The following is an 18,841-nucleotide window of genomic DNA, read 5'->3' on the forward strand; positions in this document are numbered from 1 at the left end:
TTTGTATAAATCAGAACTTTGGGTTACATGGCTGTCCCATTTATTGATCAAAGGTTGTTAGTTTTGAATGAGGATGGTCTACCTTCGAAAATCTGATATTTTATTAAAAACCATTCAAAAGAAACTTGATTCTTTGATATAATATCACAATAATCTCATCAGTCAGATTTCAATAATCTGCTATCTACGCAACAGAAATATTTAATCCATCAAGATTGCCTTCCAATTCGAAAAAGAAAAAAGCAAAAGGAACTGGCTCCGAACGAAAAATCCAACTGACTAATCTGACGCGTATGAAGGGATAAACAACGTTCGCCCACGTGAGAATTGAATCGTCGCCAGAGAATAGAACCGTATCAAATTCTCAGGCTTGCGAGAGTGGCCTTTTCTACTGAAATATTGGAGCTTTGCGATGCCGATAACGAAGTAATTAAACTGTGGAAAAAGATTGTGGATTTCATTTTCATTTATATGAAACGAGAACATTTTCGTTATAAAACTTTGGTCGAGGTAAATGCAGTCTGGCAAGAAAAAACTTTGAATTACGTATGCCATCTCAATTACCAAAAGCCTTGATAGAAGCTAATACGTAATGGGATACGTCGCAAGACGTGCGCGTGGCTTGATAGCTAATGAGTGAATACGCTCCACGCTGATAATTCGCTAGGCTCGCCTTTGTCTCCTAACAGTGAGTGAGTGAGAGAGAGAGAGAGAGATAGAGTTGTATAACTGGATTTTCGTCTTAGCTATCGAGATAATCGCGTCAATATTTCACGCCCTGAATTCGACTCTTGGCAAATTTGCATTTTGTGTTATGTCCTTACCGATAAAAGCTAAGTTGGCTTGAAATATTAGCGGGAGATAAAGGGGTGTGTTATTTGTTCGATTGTTATTGGTGACGCGACATATATTTTTGTCAGTGATAAAGATGTTTGGTAAGTAAAATGAAAAAGTGATGTTAATTATGAAATAGGTCCTTTTCTGTAAATGCGAATGGACAGGCTTGAAAGAGAAATCATTTCTCTAAGCTATTTTTAAAATTTAAATAATTTCTTTTATTTCTAACGTTAATGTTTTCCAGTTTTTTCATTTACAAGGCCGAAGCAGATAATGTTGAAACATTGTAAATTATTGAAGATATTTGTGGAAAATTGAATTTTATCTTAACTAGTTATTGGTTATACAAAATTTTCATATATATCAGTTTTATAAACTTGAGATTTTTGGTTTAGTTAATTTCTTCAAGTACAAAATTAAAAAATTCTGACGATAACAAACTCTGAAAATAAAAATTTTTTTAAATATTTCAGTTTATTTACGATTTCGTGTCATTTCTTAATCAACTCAACCACTTTTAAACATTTCAATTATTTATAATAGTTAGATTTAAATAAAATCGCATCAGTGTACGCAAAAACAAAAAGAAGTGACAGAAGCATATATATGTAACTCAAAATTTCACGCTGTTTAACTTGATTCCGAGCCAATTCGCTACGCGAAAACTTGATTGAAACGTTAATTATGCAAGGGACACTCGCAGCTCGTGTTTCATTTCGTGCGTAAACAATGACTTGGCATTGCATTATGTAACTTTTAATCATTGTAGAGAGGTTTATATGCGCGCGTGGTTTGGTAAACTGATTTATTGCCTGAAAAAGTACAGGCTATTCATTGTCAATTTGGTCTTGTATTGTAACACATAGTTGGAAAATATTTTTTAATCTTAACCTCTTTGAGCAGCAAATAAATTATAATATTGACAGGGTGTAAAAAATACATTCACGTGTTTTCGAACACAAATAGTAAAACAATTCATTTAAAAACTTTGTTGTCTCGAGTTTTCGATAAAAATTGAAGGGGAGCGGTCGTAAATTTCCCTGCAAAAACCATCAACGATTAAATCGTGACCTATAAACCACAGTTTTGGCTTCGCTATCGAACAACAGAAAAAGGAACTGATATCAACCAAACAAGGCGTTTCGCACACCATCCAATGAATGAACGATGGAAAATATGAAGCATGTTTAACGTGCCTCGATACAAAGACTTACCTTTTTCGAAGACTTACGGAAGTACCGCTGTGGATGTAGCATGCACATATATCTGTCGATGGCCATGCAAACTAGGATCACAGCACTCTGCTGGGTCAGTGCACCCCTCAGTAATGCCTGCAACACACAGAGCCTCATTTCAATCGCCGTATATAGAGATTATTATGATTATCGCCATCATAGTTGAAGAGAGGATTAATTGAGTTCTGTTGAGGGGGCAGCGAGACGATATGGATTCCGCGTTATATAGATTCGCTATGGGTTAATGAGGTCGTTTATGCACTTTGATTATTTGCGATTATAGGCGAGTTCTTCGCGATGAAAGTACGCTATTCGTAATGATTGGTAATAAATGTCTTCGTAAAAATGCTGTAATAAAGTCTCGTATGCTCCGCCACCGAGCAAAGTCATCATGTTTGACGGGGATTTACGTCGCGCGATATAAGCTCTATCAATATAAATTTCCGCCTATCGGTATTAAAAACAAAACAAAAAATCGGTATTGTGTAGGCGTCATTTTTACGAAATAAAAATTTTGTTTCATCAGTGAAGTTTGGCAGCAAAAGGGTTTCAGCGAGAAGTTACGTAGAGGAAACGAGCGCGAAGTTCGGATGACGGGTCGCATAATGAATCGCTTGCGTGCGATAACCGATTTCCGTGCAATAATTTAACCCACACCCAGACTCTATACGCTTTCTCCATTTCCTATTCGAGAACCCTTCTCGCCAGGCCGTCTTTCGAACGTTGCCATTTTGAATCTGAGATATTCTTGCAGTTTGGGGTACGTTCTGAAAAAAAAACACACATGCGGCTTTTACGAGAGGCGTAAAAAAAATGGACTTTTCCGTACTTCGGGGAAAATAATGAACCGTCGAAAAACTGTTTTTTCTCAGCTCGTCGTCAGATAACGATGTTAAAACAGTCGGCGTAACGACGTCCGTAAAAATTTTTTGTTCGCGCCGTCGCGATCGCGTAAAATCCCCTTAGATTAATGGCCCACGTCGTCGCGAGAGGGGAATTATTTTTCGCTGTCGGTCAACTTGTTGAAGCTCGCGCACGCCCGATCGATCGATCGTACGACATTTATATTGCCACGATCAAAAAGTTATTTTTCACGCTTTGGGCTCCGTTTGAATTCGTCCAAGGCGCTTTCTTTTGGGCTCGGACGCGCCACGCGTTTGGTTTTTTTGTTTGCTACTCGCACTGGCGGCACTTACTTTGTGGAAGATCTGAAATTATAGTTATATCACCGTACGATGTTGGCGCACGTTCCAAACGTAAAAACCGCTTAGCTTTTCGTCGAGTAAAAGGTTTCTTACAGTTACTCTCGCGCGGGTTTGCCGTAGAGCGGCGAAAAACAAAAAAAAAAATAATAAATCAGACTCGTGTTTCTTTTCAAAATCACTTCAATGAACGATACAGGTCGCACGAATGCATTGACTGCAAGTTGACACAAAAGAAGAATCAACTTTTTGCTCTTCCAATTGTCCAACACGCGCTCGTGTATCGATTTTTTTTCACGCCTAGAGCGCTTGTGTTTGCGAGCAGACGTACACGTACTCACGTGATAGCGCATAAATAGAAATATCTCGCATGCCTACGCTTCCCTTATATCCGTACGGCTTTTTCCTATCCTATCTCGCCGATTTTTTCTTTTTATTGAACGTCAAGTCACTTTGTATTTCTGTCTACGTGTACATTCAATGAAAAGTCCAAGTATGCATTTTTAACACGTTTATCTGCCAACTAGAGTAAATTAATGAACATTGTCTTTGCGTTACCATCATTATACTGTATGTCTTTGTTAACTATTGTGAAATATGAATACAAACATTTTATTTAGGGTTTTATTAAATTTCATTACGAAAAAAATTGCCTTAATGTTGACTGTGGGAAAACTTGTTAGATACTACTGATCCTTAGCTCATTTTTGCAGAAAGAAGCGTTGCTAAGAAAATCCGTTAACGTATTTTTTCCATATCTAGTTCTTGAATAATTGTGACGTAACCCATATGTTTGTACACTTCTGAATTCCCAAACCTCTTTACTCGAATGCTTTTAGTGTGTTTAGTTAGAACAAAAATATTTCATTGTTAAATTGCTAATGCCTTAAGAAACTTGACAAAATAGGAACCTTAACAGCATCACAAACTTAACATTCAGTCGTAATAAACCTTAGCATACTCACTACGGTAGATAAGGCCATTTAAGTTCAGGACACTCGCATCAACGAGACTTAATCCTCGAGATCTACTAAATTCAGAAGATTAATCCGCGACGTGCCGCATTCAACGGGTGCAAAACACACGAGCGCGCATTACCATATTTCTCCGACTAAAAACAAAACTAAACTCCGCGCACTTAACTTCTATTTTTTGTTTGTTCCAAAGGGCTTCCGTCTAGTTTAGAAAATTCTAACGCGCTGTAGTGCTGATTAGTGGCGGCAAGGACACAAATGGCTTTTTAATGTGAACTTATTTTCATTCCAAGACAATTGGTTGTTTTTTTAATAGGAATTTAGGTATAGAGCAATGTGCTTTTATTTAAAAAAAATTGGAGTTACACTTTCGATATTATTGTATTCTTTTGGAGAAATAAAATATTTTTATTTAAATTCTTTACGATAATGGGTGTTAAAAGTGACTTCTTTCTCTCCAGTATTTAGAAGAAAATTTGTCTAATAATTTTTATGAAAAATTAATAAAAATGTTATAGGAGCCGAATAAATAATGTACTCAATTAACATAAATTACTAATCTATTGTTCTAACGTTGTTCATTATTCCATTCCCATAACAACCACTTAGTAATTTATTTATACATCATACATTCATTAACTATATGAATAAATATTTGGAAAAAATATAAAAATAAAAATAGAGTTTTTATTTGACTAAAATTTCAGTCAATGGATTGAAATTTCTTTTCTTTTATTACGATAAATTTAGACAAAATGATCATTCCGAGAATTTATTGTACCTCAAACTACCTAAAATTCATTTTATATTCTAGCAAAAAATAGTATAATCAACGATAAGACACTTCATAATTCATGTAATCAAATCTCTCTTCACTGTAGCTACTTCATTCGCAGAATGAGAAATCATTAAACGTACAAAAATCCAGCGTCCCCAACGCAGGCGTCCACTCGAAAGGTTTGAACAGCACAGGAGAGTAGTAGAGAGAAAGATTTAAGGTAGGTTACCATGGCAACTGTTTTGGCATAGGGCCAGTTGCAAACACGAGAGACGATAAAAAAAAAGCAACTGGATAATCCGCCGCCGCATCGTCGGGAGGTTACGCTTTTGGCTATACGGCCTCCTTTCTACTACGCGGCGGGACCTTCACCTGGTTATCGGCGTCGCCAGTCTCCGAGCGCGCGCGCGAGACGCCACACCACCGCAGATAATCGGATGTGTTACGCAGCTCGCCCTTCCCGAAAGTGAATTATGCTTTTGCATGTATCTCGCTTTTTATGCATCTTTTTTTCAACTCTGGCTCGTACTAGGTTCCCAAAGTTTTGAGTCAAGTTAGGCTTTTCGTTAGAGTTTGTCGGGGTTGTCTAGGATGGAAATGAAGTTGTTGCATAACTAAATAGTTTGATTAATAGTAATAATTTTGATGAAGTTACCAAACAATAGTGTTATGAAATAAAAAAACCGTCACTTTTCAATCATAGATTACACTCGTCATTCGTTGCTTATATACAATTACAAATAGTCGATACCTTATTGGATTATTTTTGACTTGCCTGATTGCTATCTGCAAAAATCAACAGTTAAATGTTGTATGTATACATGATAACAAAAGGGGATTTAGAGAATACGCAGATGATAATTAATATAATCGGAACTATGAATGAATAAAAGGTTACAATAATGTACCCGAAATGAGGGATCAAGGAACAACGTGCAGGAATAAAGGCGCAAACAATTGAATAGCTCTCATGAATCGTGTTTATTCACGAAGTAGTTTACATTTTAACATTAATCGTACGATCGTATCGTTACATTTTTCTTAGTAACGTTCTATATTCGGAAACTCGTGAAATATCGTAAACCATCAATCTTTAGCTTGCACTTTGAACAATTCTAAGATTTGATATTAGATTCACGCAACTTGTCCACGTTTCTGAGTAATAATTTTTAAGTTATAAAATTTTTCCTGACGATCAAAGCGGTTGCAAGGCGTTACGAATAATCGGTAGGGAGCGAACGCTGGACGATTGTGGAGTCCCTGCTGGTTTAATCATGCGACGTCGAGGCTTCCTCGATGCGACGATCGACGACGCCTCAATCTTGATGCACTCGATGCCGTGGTAGATCCGAAGTCGTGCTGGCAACGTTGCGAGCCGTTGCTCAGGCGAACATGGCTGAACAGCGATGGTGGACGACCTTGGAATCGTTATAGCTGACACTTGGCGTTCTTGCAAGCCGGTGATGCTGAGGGCGAAGAGAAGAGCTGTTACTGGCTAGATGAACGCCGAGTAAAAGAGAGCGAGTGAACAGCATGTGCGAGCGGCTAACCACGTCGCTGCTTCTAACTTGACGTTTGTGCTTATGTGAGTCGAGAAATCGAAGAAGAAATTAGGAGCAGAAATGCACGAGATTTGAAATTTTGTTATCGCAAAATACAACGTCATGATTCTGATAAATTTGTCGCCAGCATTTAATCGCTAGTGATTATATTCGGTTTCCCTAAATCATTGGGAATATTTTTATCTCAAGTCTGTAAAATACCAAGCATCTGGTAACAGAAATTAGTTTGATTGATTCTTCAAACAAGTAAACATCTTACGTATGTTGAAAAGTGTATTTGTTGAAAGAGGTTACAAATATTCGTAACAAATCGATGTTTATTGCAAAATGCTGAAATATAACTTTTTTACGAGACATCACCGTTCTAAAGGAATATCCGGTAGATTCTCAGTACAATTTGAAAAATGGTATAGCATACTCATTGACACATCAGCTGCTAACTATCTGCTCTGTGGTTAATTTCATAGCAACCTGTTTTCAATTCAATTTCGAAGGTAAATTAAAATTTGAAGTCGCTGTAGATGTTGACGGACCAGCATGTCTTCATAGTATGACAATTTTCAATTTACCTGAGAGTGGTTTTCTTTTATTATATACCAATTGTTTGTATCCTGCATCTAGTGTTACGAATCGATATCCTAGTTATTTTATTGATGTATACGTAACTAAAGTGAACTTTTTGGGACAGCAATTCAAGGTCTTAAGACTAATGCAATTTACAGGCGGTGATGTTATAAAAAAATCCATTTCTTTATCAACAAAAGAAGAGAATATTGTTTTTCTCAACCACATTATAAAAATTCAAAATTCGATGAACATGCAAAAGTTATTCTAAAAATTATTTGTTTAAAAAAAAAGGAAATTCTTATAAAAGTGATAGAAGTTGGTAGTAGTGAATAAATGCAAGGTGTAAAAAACTCGCTGATCTCATTGATAATTTGTATTACCAACTACTTTAATTTTTTTTAATTTCAATGTGAATATTATTTCTGTGACTATACTTTGAAATAATACTTAATTATTTTTTATCTAATAGCCGTTATTGTAATCATGAAAATCTATAATTAAATTTTAAATACTTCATTTTTCATTCTATTAATCGGGTCATAAAGGCATCTTTCAAAATTATTACAAAATTCAAATCGTAAATAAGGTACATTGTTTTTACAATATGTATATCGCCATATAGGTCACAGTTGTACTCATATCAATCTATTCATAAGTCATTGACCTGATAAGAACGTGCCTTAGTTTATCATTGACAAGATTTTTCCCTTTAAGCTTTCCGAAACGTAAGCATTTTTGTATTATACATTGCTCAATATAACAAACAGATTCTGTTATCGCAAAGTTAGTTTGAATCACTTCATCGGTGTTTAAACAACTCATAAAATTACGTGAATCGGCAAAATGTACAAAACAATTCTAATTGTGTGTATCATAGCGCAACTCAGCAGTGTGATAATCGGTATGAGATTTACAAGAATGACGCAACATGTGGATTTCGGTTGAAGTATCAAACCAGATTCAGTTCTAATCAGTGACAAAACTAATTATGCCAATCCAAGCCTTGTTTACTATGTGTGCAATTTGAATTCAAGTTCTTTCGATATATTCACTTGCAAAATGTTCATGGAAACCGAAAAAGCAGTAGCTAAACCCGAACACATACATTTATGTTCCGTCTCGGTGAAAAGACAAAGTTCTGGCCATACCTTTCAACGAAATGTCGTAACTTTGGACGACGACACAGCTGTGATATTACCGAAAGAGTATAGTTCGTCTAGTCTGACTTTCTTGCGCTTTTCCGATTGCCATAGTCAAAGCGTCGATTTAAGTAACGATTTGTCATCCGTAAGAGTTCTCGCGCCACTCAACAATATTTTTGATTTGATTGGAATTGATGACAATGAGAAATGTTTTTCCGACTGTCGATTGATAATGGATTTCAATGGTAGCGTGATCTTGAAAGCACACAAATGGCCTCGTTATTATCGAAATGAGTATGCCGCGATGTAGTCATCGGTCAGAGGTCGTTTGTTGGTCAGTACACCGTCGACGTTTTTAGATCCCGCAATGCAGATTTCGGCTGTTGGTGACAATGGTGAATAGACAACAAATAATGATTGGCAAATTGGAAAGAGGTGTTTATTTCATTTCTAGGAGATATTGCGACCTTGAAATCATATCCAACTGACTACGACGCTTCAACTGGTTATAAAATAACAGCTTCGACGACGCATCAGCTTTTAACTGCCTGTGCCGCTGTTAATTTAAATATAACGTGCGGGTAATTTGACTTTATGGGTTTTCTTGTGCTCGAAACAAATCTGACCATAGTCTACGTTACTCATCTGCATTCGATGAAAGTGTTTAATTAAATTTACCAGAAGGTGGAATAATGCTACTGTATACCGAGTGTTTGAATAACACGGAAAATGATTGTCAGTATAGCCGAGAAAACATATTTGTGAAGAAAATAGATTCTTCTGGACAATGTAGTAGAACACTTGAAATAACACAATTTAAGGGAAACGCCGTTCTAGAAAGACTTCATTTTTTTGTCAGTCAAGAAAATGTGTTTTTTTGTGTTTTTCATAACCGTATTTAGCGGATGGATTCGATAATAATGGCCAATTGAATCTGGATATCGTGTGCTTGCAAAATAAAGAATTTACCGTGTGATTTGAAGGACGTACATCAATTAAAATTTTTTAAATGTATTTTAAATGGCTGCGATGATATATAGACTGAATAGACTTTTTAATGCCGTGTATACGTAATATTTTACTGAAACAAAATGACGTAGCACGAAATTTATGGATGTCGTGGAAAAATTCAAAAAGTCGACGGCTACTGTCTATACACTACAGTTAATATATTTTGAAATATTAAGAAGGTGTTTTTTTAATTGAGCTTAGTCGACGCTCGAGTATATAAGAATAACACAGCGGCAGTGCATTAAAGATGAAGTTCAAGATAAAATTCATTTTTTCGGCAATGAATAAAGATTAGAGCTTGCATTTGTAAATTATAAGATACTTATATAATTACTTCTGTAAATTGATGAAAACTTACTTCTGTAAACTGACTCACGAGACTGTTCTCTTGATATTGTACGTACAATAAAAATGTTTACAATCTAAATGATATGCAATAACGGAAAATTATAAAAGATTAGCCAAAGCTAATGAGATTATTAGATATTTAAATGAATGCAAATTAATTCATGTTGTTATTGATAAACACAATTTTCATTAGCAATAGCTTATTTGTTATTATTTAATTTCACTCGATTTCATCTTTGCGAAATGACTAAAATAGTAAAACTGCTTATACATTAATTTAAGACTTCTCGAAAAGTTGAAATTTATCATAGACATTTGGCTGCGTTACACAGTATTTAATAAATTTAATGCAAGGCATTATCTACATTTTTCTACAGTATACAGTAAGAGGCTACATCTGTTAAGTTTAATTTTGAAGATTTGGATATATATTTGATCATAACTGAATAAACTATTAAATATAATATTTAGCTGATATTTAGCCCTTTGCAACGCACATACATAGCGTTGGGAGATCACAATATCCGTACTGGTTGCCACGAGAAACACATCCTGCGTTGCACTCTTTCGGATCACATGTGTAGCCGTAAACTGTAATAAAGATGAACATGAATTTAATCAATCATCTACGTAAAATAAAGTAATGTTATATTTTATACAATTTGAGAAAAAAATATTGTATAGTTGTCAAAAATGAATTAACAGTCATCTCTTTACATTTCATTTTTTTTGCCACGAAAGCAAGGCCAAACCTATCCAAATTTATGTCTAACTTAGAGCAAATTTACGATGCATTTAAATTGACGAACAATTGCAAAGCAATGATTCATATCAATATTTTCAATAACTAATTATAAATTAATAATAATAATAATAAAATAAATGTTGACTCAACGTGCTTTTGTTACATAAAAGATTTGGTTTGTACTAATGTCACATTTAATGCTGTAATGCACATCAGAATTGTTAAATATATGTAATGAAAGAAGATTTCTTGTTATAACTATATTTAATGAAAAAATTATAAACACCTTACCTTCGACAGTAATGACTGCAATCGCACTATTTAGTATAAGCTAGTCTATGCAACTTTCCGCGTATGATATTATTAAGCAAAAATTTGTTGACTAAGAAAAATGAAATTTTTCTTTTGTTTGATAAACATTACAGATTATTTCCTCTAATGTTCTCTTCTGCGAAATAAAATTTAATATTGTTTACAACTAAACTGTGCATAATGTAGTTGCGTGATTGCACTATTTCTCAAATCCATAACTCCCTCCTTCTAATTACTTAAACCAACCATTCATTTATTAAAAAGATCACGGAGCCACAGGAGACCGTATAAAATACGTTACGGCCCATAGCACTGCAGTTTTAAGGATATCTTCGTAGGTTTTGGTTATTCTGTTTCAATTTTCAACTTTTTCTGAATATCTGGTGCGATTTCTTTCCTTAAAAAAAGGGAGTTGGGTCAGATATTTACAAATAGTTTAAAATTGAAAAAGAATAACAAAATCGATAAGATAGGTTCCTGTAACATACTTCATTTTCTTAATGACGATTTTCACTACTTTCTTGAAGACCAGCAGAGGAGAGTACACGTATTTAAAATTTACTATCACCATAAATAAAGTAACAACTTACTGAAAATTTTATAACCAAAATATGCCGAACGCTTTGACGCAGTTTTTCTTTGTTTTTATCTCGCTAATGCAGTGACTTCTGATAACATTAGAATAAAGGAGCTTTAATAATCAGAAAATAAATTTAGTGTATTACTGAAGTTGAAAGGAAAGAATTAATTCATAATTATGATTTAGTGTATACAAAATCCTTAATTGCGATATAGATTTAATTTTCCACGAAGTTTAAGAAAATATTCTCATTGATGATGAGACAAACATAATACGCAATAGATAAAATGATTATTTATTTTTAAGATTGCTCATTATTAAAGTTACACTTAAAATGCGAAACTGATATTTAAAATATTTCGTAAAAATAGTAACTGTTTTCATACGTAATGCAGTAAGCAGTCAAAGATTCAAAGTATTTCCTTCTCCTATCATAGCCTAGGTAAATTATTTTCCTTGTATGGATTGGTCGAGTGCACATAAACAAAGTAGCTCAAAGTTTTCCTGTAAAAGAAAAAATGTAAACATCGGTAATTAATGATAGAGCTGTGTTTTTTTCTGGTTTTTTTTTATTATCAAGCTTTAAATCTTCATAAAGATTTATTTGCTATACAAAATTATTTAATAACGGAATTACTTAATTAATTTATATTACATTTTATACATTATAATTTATATTACAATTTTATATTACATTTGTTAAAAAATTCTAGGATGAACTTAGCTGCTGGGATATTAGGTTCCAGTAGAACTAGTGATGTTTTCATTGGGAGTTGTAAACCTAATTTTGTAATATTGGAAATCAGCAGTGAGCGCTGGTTATTTAAGAGCGAGCATTGCCAAATAATGTGGTCTAGGTCCTGAATGAATTCTTGATCAGAACAATTGGGTTCAGCAACTAAATTCATTCTAGCTAGAGACGGATTGAGATTATAATGATTAGACCGACATCGATTAATTGTAACAATTTTTCTGGTTAAAGTTATCATTCGGTGTCTTTAAATTTTATAATTATTTTATAATTATAATTTATAATATCATTTATAATAATTGATCGTTATCTTTCTCATCACAACAATCATTGGAATCGATAAGTTGAAAATTAAATTTTTTTAAGCTTTTCATTACGCATTGCTTGCGATAATTTTGTCGTGTTTATCATTATCAAACAACTTTCTTTGTTTTCTTGGAAAACCATATCTAAATTATAAATAAGGTTTTTCCCGATATTGAACATGACTGAATTTTCTAAAAATATTTTTTTAGCATTTAAAAATTTGCAGGAATTTATTTCTAATTGCTCATGTTTTTCTTTTTATACTTATTTGAAAATCTCTATATAACCAAGTACAAATAAGAAAAAGTATGAAAAAATGTTTTAAAGAAATAATATGATATTTGTATAAAATAATTTTCAACTAGTTATTGCATTATTATTATATTCACATATTCAAAAGACTTCAAGTTGGAAATTAATGTATATCTCAGGAATATAGGAGAACGCTATAATGTGGAAACCATTGCAATCACACAACTGCACAATCCGCACATTGGTATATGTGCAAAAAAATCTTGAATTTCCTTGAAGCGCTAGAGGAAATAGTTTATAATTTTTATCACGAAGAAGGAAAATCTTATTTCTAATGCAAAAGTTTCATCTGTCGATCATGTATTAAACGATGCACATAGCAACGCTTATACTAAATTATACGATCATAGTTCCAATACTATATAAAAGCCAAACTTGGTTTACGTTGATCATAACGAGTCAGTTTGTTACGAAGTTAACTCGTATAAAACAGATATCAAATTTACAAATATGAAATTCCTTGCTTTTCTTCTGCTCGTTATTGCAGTCGTTACTCTCAAAGATAAGATAATTATGATTTTTGTATTAAGTATAACCGTAATAGTTCTGATTTGTATTGCAAAGCGTCCTTAATTTACATATAACATTTAAAAAAGCAAACTTTTTGAATTTTCTTATAATTTATAAATAGATTAATAATAATTTACTATGCAACTGCAATTATAATATTAGTTATCTGAACTTAATGTTTATTATTTCGTATGACTAGCTATTCGAAATGACTACGTTAAAAATTGCTAAATTATACGCATATTTGTTTAATATCGTAATTTTGTTAAGACGTCAATCTAGCTATCTTTAAATGACGTAAATAATAAGATAACTGAAGCTAATTGATGATTGAAATTTGGAAACTATAACATTCTTTTTTCAAAGTAATTTATCTTCACGTAAATGTTTATTTTTATTTTTATTTATCTTTCTTATAGTTTATGGATACACGTGCGATCTCAAAGAATGCAACGCAGGATGTGTTTCTCAAGGCATCAGTATGTATATTATGATCTTCACAAATATAAAGTTTGGTTATAGATTTTTTGTGTCGCGTACAAAAATCTAGGTATTTGTAAAAAGTTAGGTTATTGGTTTCGGGTTATTGAGTTATATGAGTTATTGGAATATATGGGTTATATAGATTATATAAAAATTTCTTTTATCAGAAATTATTGCTCCGAATAATGCTAGTTGTTCAATAAGATCAACTGAATATATAAAAAATACAAAAATATAAAATTTTTAAAAAGTTCGGTTATTGGTTTATGAGTTATATAAAAATTTTTTATATCAAGAAATTGGTGCTCCGAGAAATGCTGATTGTTGAATAGGATCAACTGAAAAATTCAGAAATTATTTCTAGTTCGTTGGTTTTGGAGACACTTTTGAGCTTAGTGCAATGGCCTCCCTGTAGTTTATTCTCGATATACGCCCTTATCAAACCATTTCGCACGATAAATTATAACCGAGCCTTCCTTTCGCGTCCGTGTGTTTGATATATGTGGGCATTTCAATGCCGTCTTCACTTGTCCGATCCATTCAGTCGCATAACCGCAAGAGATGCCTATAACATAAAAGGATGTATTTTTTTCATTCGATTGTTTGATTTGTTTTCGTCATTTTTTCAAAGGCTCTTGTATAAAGTATGAATTTTTCAGGAGAAATATTATTAAAAGTAGTGATAATTTATATATTTCACTTTGAGAACAAATTTTTTTGATAGAACTGTTGTTAAAAAATTATTGTATATAAAGATTAATTTTATAACACGATGAATAATTTTTATGAATGGCTCTATTGGATTAGTTTATGGATGAGAAATATGTTAATGTTTTGTGAGGAAAATTGTAATTTCGATATGATACGGTAGACTCTTTGATGAGAGATATGATATTTTCTCAATTACATATACACTATATAGTCAAAATTTTAACACCACTCTCAACTCTTAACGAAGCATCTGTGCAAATTACAATCTTTTTTTATACATTACAGTTTTAATAGTTTTTATAAATTACTTCAACTTGAAATAATGATATCAAGTAACCTATTAAAATTCTGTATTTGCAAATCCCGGAAATATATTCAATTACTATTTAACATAAAATCGTAATTTTTGTAATCCAGCAAATATATAGGGTCAAAAACAATCATCTATAAGTGTTATAATAATTGTCTTAAAGTTAATAATATATATGCATAGTTGAGTCTTGAAAAGAAAAAAAAGGAAAGAAAAATATATTACGGATTTCTCCTTCACGACTCCCTCTTCTGCCCTTCATATTCGTCATCTCCGCGTGTCCCATAGATGATTCTTTACGAGTCTTCGAAAATTTATTAACCCTCGCATATTGTCGCGCAGATTATAGCCTATACTCCTCTTTCTACCTGCTGTTAAAACAGTTGATAAAACAGGTTAAATGAAGGTTTTAGTCACACGTTATCCAATTCCGATAGGCAGCATTATGATGGTATCTCCAAAGCATAAATTACTAACCGCTTGTGCTGATACGAACAATGATTCTACAATATATATTTGCGTTTAATTAAATTAGAACGATGATATGGAGTTTGAAATACACATTCTTCATCTAACTAAAGAGCATACCATACACGGAATTTATAATCTCCCTGGAGGTGGTTTTAATTTAATACTACGAATTGTTTGACAAAGAAAAGACAAATATTTATATTACCAATCAACTTTAAAACCTGATAATACATACATTAAATATTATTAATTTCCATATCTATCTTCTGCTATGATTATCAAAAATACAGAAAAAGAAACTCATTTAGGATTTTAGTATTATGTTAACAGCTATTATAAAATCAACGAGTAAATCATGTCTTACAAAACATCAATTATCCTGCTATTATTAGCTTGCAAGATATTGCATGTTAATGCACTATCAGTATTATCAACGCTAAGAGATTTAAGGTCTAATAGCATAATAATTCGATGGTTGAGATTTGTTTCTAATCATGTTTATCCTTCAATAGTTGCAAGAAAAACAATCAAGTTCCAGAATCATTCACAGGTTATATGTAGAAACGAATAAAACCAGTCAGTACGAATTAATTCAGTGATACGAATTTTGTGTAAGAGATAGCAACCAATTCTATCTAAAATTGATTCTCAAGGCAAGTAACTTGATACAATAAAGGTTAATAAACTAGTCAGAGTTTTTTCAGATAAATTGCATTTCTATGAGAATGAAGATATGAATATCTTACCTTATGTGTTGAGTGGTTGAAAGGTTCAGATATGGATAACACTCTGATTACTATTTTCTGCTATACTGATGAAGATTTTAATACATTTTTTGAATGTCATAGTTTATATAGTATTTATGATTTATACTAAATTGTTACGATGTTAATTATTACAATAATACTCAGACCAAATCAAATATAATTTAAATATTTTTATTTATTGGTAGAAAATACATTAATTTATTTAGTTGAATAAATCGCATATACAATTATTATACAAGTTAAAGAACGTACATTTGTATTTGAACATAATTGTACGAGCAATAAGGTTTATAATAGTTTTCAATTACGCTAATTTTTAAAATTAGCTAATTTAATTTTAAAAATTATCCATTCTTTCATTTATATCATTTAATATTTATTCTGTCTTAAATTTTAATTTTATTTAATTTGCAAATAATTACATAATGTAAAGTATAATAATATAATATATAGTAATAATTACATAACGATTTTATTAAAATTATATTTGAAATTAAACTTCAGTTTTCATATGTACGCGTCGTATATTGGTCTTACTTACCCTTAGAGATTTTCGATGTCCGTTAATGGAACAGCTATCATTTTCCGACTTCTAATATACCATATAAAATAGACAAATTCATAATTAGTATAACGTCACATCTTGTTCCACTTGATAATTCAAACCCCATTAAGGTCGAGATAATGGAATCACAAACATTTCGTATCAGTAGCTTTCAATGATCAGTAAATATAATTATTACTTAATATAGAATACCATGGGTTTTACCATACTTTAAAATTATACTATTTTTTTTTTCAAATAAGTTGTTATAAAAATATATTGGATACTATTATCCAAACGCTGTAATAAACTGATATTGGAATGTATAGCGATGCTACAGTCTTTATGAAAAATATATGTCGATTGTTTAAAATCAAAAAATTAGTTAATGAATCCATTTAATATAAAATTAACTCAAGATAAAGCTTTAATGCTTGTTGTAATATTAAACGTCATTTTTCACAGCTTTTCATTACTAGAAAATCGCATCTTAACCGATCAAGAAAGTCAGATGGAAAATAAACGGCATTTAATTCAAGATAAATTTTCACCATGGAAACCAGTGAAGATGTCTATTCGAAAAATTACTTCCGAATTCATAATTTCACTTTGATAAATTCTGTTGACTACTATGAGAAAAATTACTATATCCCACTAAAAATATCTGATATAGATAAGAACGAAGTTTTTCTAACTATGTATATAAAGAATAAAAAGCATATTATATATTACATTTTGCCCATTGTGAATCTGTTGAGGTAACAATGAAATTTAAATATCCAAGAGTGGTAGCTTCAGAAGATGATATATTTGATATTATTGTGACGAAAGAAGCAAAAACATCTGTGTATTGTAGTCAAAGTATTGCAGATTGATTTTTGATATTGAAGATAAGCTTATTATGGGGCACGTATGGTTGATTTCACGAAGACAGTGAGATTATTGAAGTTTGGAAACACGACAAAATTGTCTTAATATATACTTCGAAAGTTCATAATTTACTAGATGAAAGTTTCATATTAGTAATTATCTTATGTTATACAGAGAATAATGTAAAACAAGTGTGAAAAAAATAATAGTCATATGTTCGTAAAGAATTTAGACAATGTTGGAAGAAAATTAGGGTCATTGAATACTACAAATTAGTAACATATCAAAGCGAAATAATTGTATTTTTATGTAATGAACGACACAAAATGTGTCTTACTAATTTATAAAGTTATCGTACATTTTATAATGGTATCATTTATGAAAATGTATATATTTCGAAGATGCTGATTTTGCTAGTATATTTTTATAAATCATTTTAGTAGTATAATTACGGCATTTTCAAAAACCAAGTTGTGATTTTTACTGAAAAAATCTAAATATTTTGACAAATGTACTTGTGTATGATAAACATATATATTATACATAATCAAAATATTTTTGTTATCACATCAAACTTTTTAATACATTCATTTGCAGAACATGTAAAGTTGATAGAACATTTGAAATCGCAATATCCACTATAGAGTTATCTATGTCTGTAATGAATACGATGTGTATTTATTTTAATTGATACCTTGAAAATTCAATATTTCACATTTTTGTAAAAGTAAGAAAAGTAAAAATTATGTTGTTTCTTATATAAATTCACTATTTATTTCAATAACAGTATATTCACGCATCCATTCTCGTACCTAAAAAATGTTACGTCATTTATTTAATTTGAATAACTGTGTCGGTGATAAGACCTTATTATCTCTCGATAAAACTTGCAAGCGAATGATGTCACTGCCTATTAAATTAATTATGTTTTGTATTAAAAAAGACATCATACTGTGGAAGCTCCGATAAGACATCCGTGATTGCTGATCGTTTCTAGTTTTAATATTCGTCAGTCAAGGTTTGACACTTAAATTTTACACTTAAATTTTATATTGGCGTATTATAATGAAAATAATTTAATAAATTTCGAAATTTATTTTTTATTAACATAACTTTTGTTTTCATAAATTAAACTTATAAATATATGATACCTGAAAAAAAACTATGAGAGTATTAGCTGGATTGGTGACACTGTTTTTATTCATCGCAACAGTAGATGGATTTAAAGTTAAAACTTTAAAACATCAATTAAAAACTGGAGAATTCATTCAAGATACAAAATTTATAACTAATCCAGGTCAGGTCTACGGAACTTGTTTTGAAATGAAAACATATGGAAATAAACTCCAAGATCACTGCACGTTCGGTTTAGAAAATGTCGAACCTATTACTTCACCAGATCACCAACGATTTTGTCATTTTATACTTCACCTGGATAATGTCGATACACAAGATGAATATAATGCTCAAAGTGTTGTAGCAATAAACAAAAATAAAGCCGTTCTGACATTAG

The 18,841-nt window shown here is 31.7% G+C and overlaps 1 protein-coding gene across 2 annotated transcripts in view; it reads right to left on the minus strand.

Moving 5' to 3' along the window:
- LOC131673802 (trace amine-associated receptor 9-like) overlaps nucleotides 1-18,841 on the minus strand; it is a 66,826-nt gene that overhangs the window by 23,784 nt on the left and 24,201 nt on the right. For both annotated transcript variants that reach the window (XM_058952098.1, XM_058952096.1), the window contains exon 3: nucleotides 2,052-2,168. In XM_058952098.1, the coding sequence (XP_058808081.1) occupies nucleotides 2,052-2,168 (117 nt within the window). The remainder of the gene's footprint in view (nucleotides 1-2,051; nucleotides 2,169-18,841) is intronic.

The sequence above is a fragment of the Phymastichus coffea genome, unplaced genomic scaffold (genome assembly GCF_024137745.1).
Source record: "Phymastichus coffea isolate CEN01 unplaced genomic scaffold, Cenicafe_Pcof_1.1 PCOF00199, whole genome shotgun sequence".
NCBI lineage: Eukaryota > Metazoa > Arthropoda > Insecta > Hymenoptera > Eulophidae > Phymastichus > Phymastichus coffea.